Here is a 3,124-nt window from a genome sequence, read left to right as displayed (position 1 = left end):
CAGGAGCTGGTTTCACTTGCCTGCTTTGTAGCCACAAGACAGAATATTGCTGCAGTACAGAAAGGGGCTCTCAGTTTCTGAGCGAGCAGCTTCTGTAACATTCAGATGGAGACTAAATTTGTTTGACTGGTGTATTTCAGGGAACAAAGATCATTTTCTTTTGTGAACATGCATTCTGCCACTCACTCAGTTCTTCTGATCATCTTAATATTCAGTAAGTAACATTTTATCCTAAATGTTAATGATTTTTCATTTTCCTATGATTATAGGTAAGTTTTATTTTTCTTCTCTGGCTGAAAACTCTCCTCCTATACATTTCTATCATAACAAAGTGATTCTCTTCCAGGAAGGACCAATGGTGACTCAGTGAACCAGACAGAAGGCCCAGTGACTGTCTCAGAGGGGGCTCTCCTGACCCTGAACTGCACTTACCAGACCACGTATTCAGATCCCTATGTTTTCTGGTACGTCCAGCATCTCAACAAAGCTCCTCAACTCCTCCTGAAGGGCTGGATGAAAGACCAGAGTCCAGTGCATGAAGGTTTTCAGGCCACTCTTGTTAAGAGTGACAGCTCTTTCCACCTGCAGAAACAGGCAGTGCAAGCATCAGACTCAGCTGTGTACTACTGTGCTCTGAGTGACACAGTGAGAGAGGGCTGTGGGGGAGCTGAGCACAAACCCAGAGTGCAGATGGGGCTCTGGCTGTGGGCAGCCCTGGAAGGGGTTGTTGTTTCTCTCTTCAGTGTGCTATGCTAGAGGTATTGTCAAAGCACTTCCAGGTCTGCTCCTCAGAGCCAAGGACCTATGAATTCTTGGGTTGCCCTGCAGAGAGGAAACTGGAGCGGGACAGTGCAAAAAGTAACCCAAGAGCTTTTCTCCAGAAATACCTGTTTTCAGCCCATCGACATCCCCCCAGATAGAATCCCTTAAAATGACATTAACTCTTCAATGACAATTCAGATTATATATGCTGAAATAGTTCACAATGTGTTAAGGAAAATTCCAGGGCACATTGTTGATGGATGACTGTGTGACCTGAAAGGTAGTCTGGTTTTTAAAATTCAGGTCATGATTGTGTATCGTGCTGAGTTTCACCTACAGACACTCCATCTTCAGAGACTGGAGCTTTATTCTGTCTTTCCTTGACTTTTCCATCCCTTCTGGTTGCTCCAGAAATGCTGCTGCCTAAGTAAGTTCCAGGAGGAGAGTTTCAGACAAGATATTCCTTCTGTCAAGGGCCCTGTGGATCAGAGCAGCTCACTCTGTAAATATCGCAGGTGTTGTGTGGATTGTTTGTATTCAATGGGTACAGGATATTCTCTTTGCTAATAACCTCATCTCAGGGAAATGAATGTCAAAGAATGACCAAATTACCATACAATTGCACTCATTTCACATGCTAGCAAGATTATGCTCAAAATCCTTCAAGCTAGGCTTCAGCAGTACGTGAACCAAGAACTTCAGATGTACAAGCTGAGTTTAGAAAAGGCAAAGGAACCAGAGATCAAATTACCAACACTGGCTGGATCACAGAAAAAAGCAAGGTAATTTAAAAAAATCTACTTCTGTTTCATTGACTATGCTAAAGCCTTTGACTGTGTGGATCACAGTCAACTGTGGAAAATTCTTAAAGAGGTGTGAATACCCAAGAAACCTGTATGCAGGACAAGAAGCAAGAGTTAGTACTGCACATGGAACAATGGACTGGTTCAAATTTGGAAAAAGAGTACTTCAAGGCTATATGTTGTCACCCTGCTTATTTAACTTATATGCAGAGTACACCATGCGAAATGCTGGGCTGGATGATTCACAAGCTGGAATCAAGTTTGCCAGGAGAAATATTAATAATCTCAGATATGCAGTTGGTACCACTCTAATGGCAGAAAGTGAAGAGAAACTAAAGAGCCTCTTGATGAGGGTGAAAGACGAGAATGAAGAAGCTGAATTAAAACTCAACATTCAAAAAACAGATTATGGCATCCAGTCCCATCACTTTATGGCAAATAGATGGGGAAAAAGTGGAAACAATGACAGATTTTATTTTCTTCGGTTCCAAATTCACTGCAGATGGTGAGTGCAGCCATGAAATTAAAAGATGCTTGATCCTTGGAAGAAAAGACGTGACAAACCTAGACAGTGTATTAAAAAGCAGCGACATTACTTTACTGACAAAGGTCCCTGTAGTCAGAGGAATGGTTTACCCAGTAATTATGTATGGATGTGAGAGTTGGACCATAAAAAAGCCTAAGCGGCAATCTTGAATCTGGAATTCTGATGCAGTTACCACCAGTGGAATAAAACCTGCTAGAATACTGAAAGTGAAGCTCCAGTTCTTTGGCCACCTGACTGCGAAGAACCAATTCACTGGAGAAGACACTGATGATGGGAAAGATTGAGGGCAAGAGGGGAAGAAGGTGACAGAGGATAAGATGACTGGATGGCATCAGTGACTCAATGGACATGAGTTTGAGCAAACTCTGGGAGATAGTGAAGGACAGGGATGCCAGACGTGCTGCAGTTCCTGGGGTAGTAAAGAGTCAGACATGATCTAGGGATAGAACAACAGCATATCAGGGAAAATTAATTCATCAGTCAGTCATATTTCAGACACGTGGGAGAAGTATTTATGTACTCTTACAATAAGCTATCTTGGCAGTGGCATGGGCTTTTCACCTGCTCAAGAGACTAGGAGAAATTACCACCCACTCACCAAGCAGGAACATCTCCAGACTCCTCTGCTCATGAGCAGGAATGTGGAGCCACTTTGGTCACTCTCTGTGTCTCTGCTACAATCGTGCCTGTTGCACAGAGTGTCCCCTCATCTTTTCAGGCTGAACTCCTGCCTGCACCTTCTGGGAGCAGACTTTCTGGAAGGACAGTGGCGGGCACAGCAAGTGGGAAGAGATGTATGCTTACTGCTGGGCAGTCTGTGAGATGTGGCCAGGATACTGAATCATTGTCATTTCATAATTTATAGGCATGTGTATGTTGTGTCTGGTGCTCAGTTGCTAAGTGGCGTCCAACTCTTTGCAATCCTGTGGACTGTAGCCTGCCAGGCTCCTCTGTCCATGGAATTTTCCAGGCACAATACTGGAGTGAGTTGCTGTTTTCTCCTCCAGGGTAT

At 43.7% G+C, this 3,124-nt stretch overlaps 1 gene segment (V, D, J or C); it reads left to right on the top strand.

Annotated features, from left to right (window-relative positions):
* On the top strand, nucleotides 1-756 carry LOC113899375. The segment is given in 2 exon segments: nucleotides 1-214; nucleotides 347-756. Coding segments are annotated over 2 exon segments (456 nt in total).
* Nucleotides 757-3,124: the final 2,368 nt, after the last annotated feature.

Source organism: Bos indicus x Bos taurus, chromosome 10 (assembly GCF_003369695.1).
Source record: "Bos indicus x Bos taurus breed Angus x Brahman F1 hybrid chromosome 10, Bos_hybrid_MaternalHap_v2.0, whole genome shotgun sequence".
In the NCBI taxonomy this organism is placed as follows: domain Eukaryota; kingdom Metazoa; phylum Chordata; class Mammalia; order Artiodactyla; family Bovidae; genus Bos; species Bos indicus x Bos taurus.
Note: the sequence above shows the minus strand (reverse complement) of the source record. Positions and strands in the feature narration are given on the sequence as shown.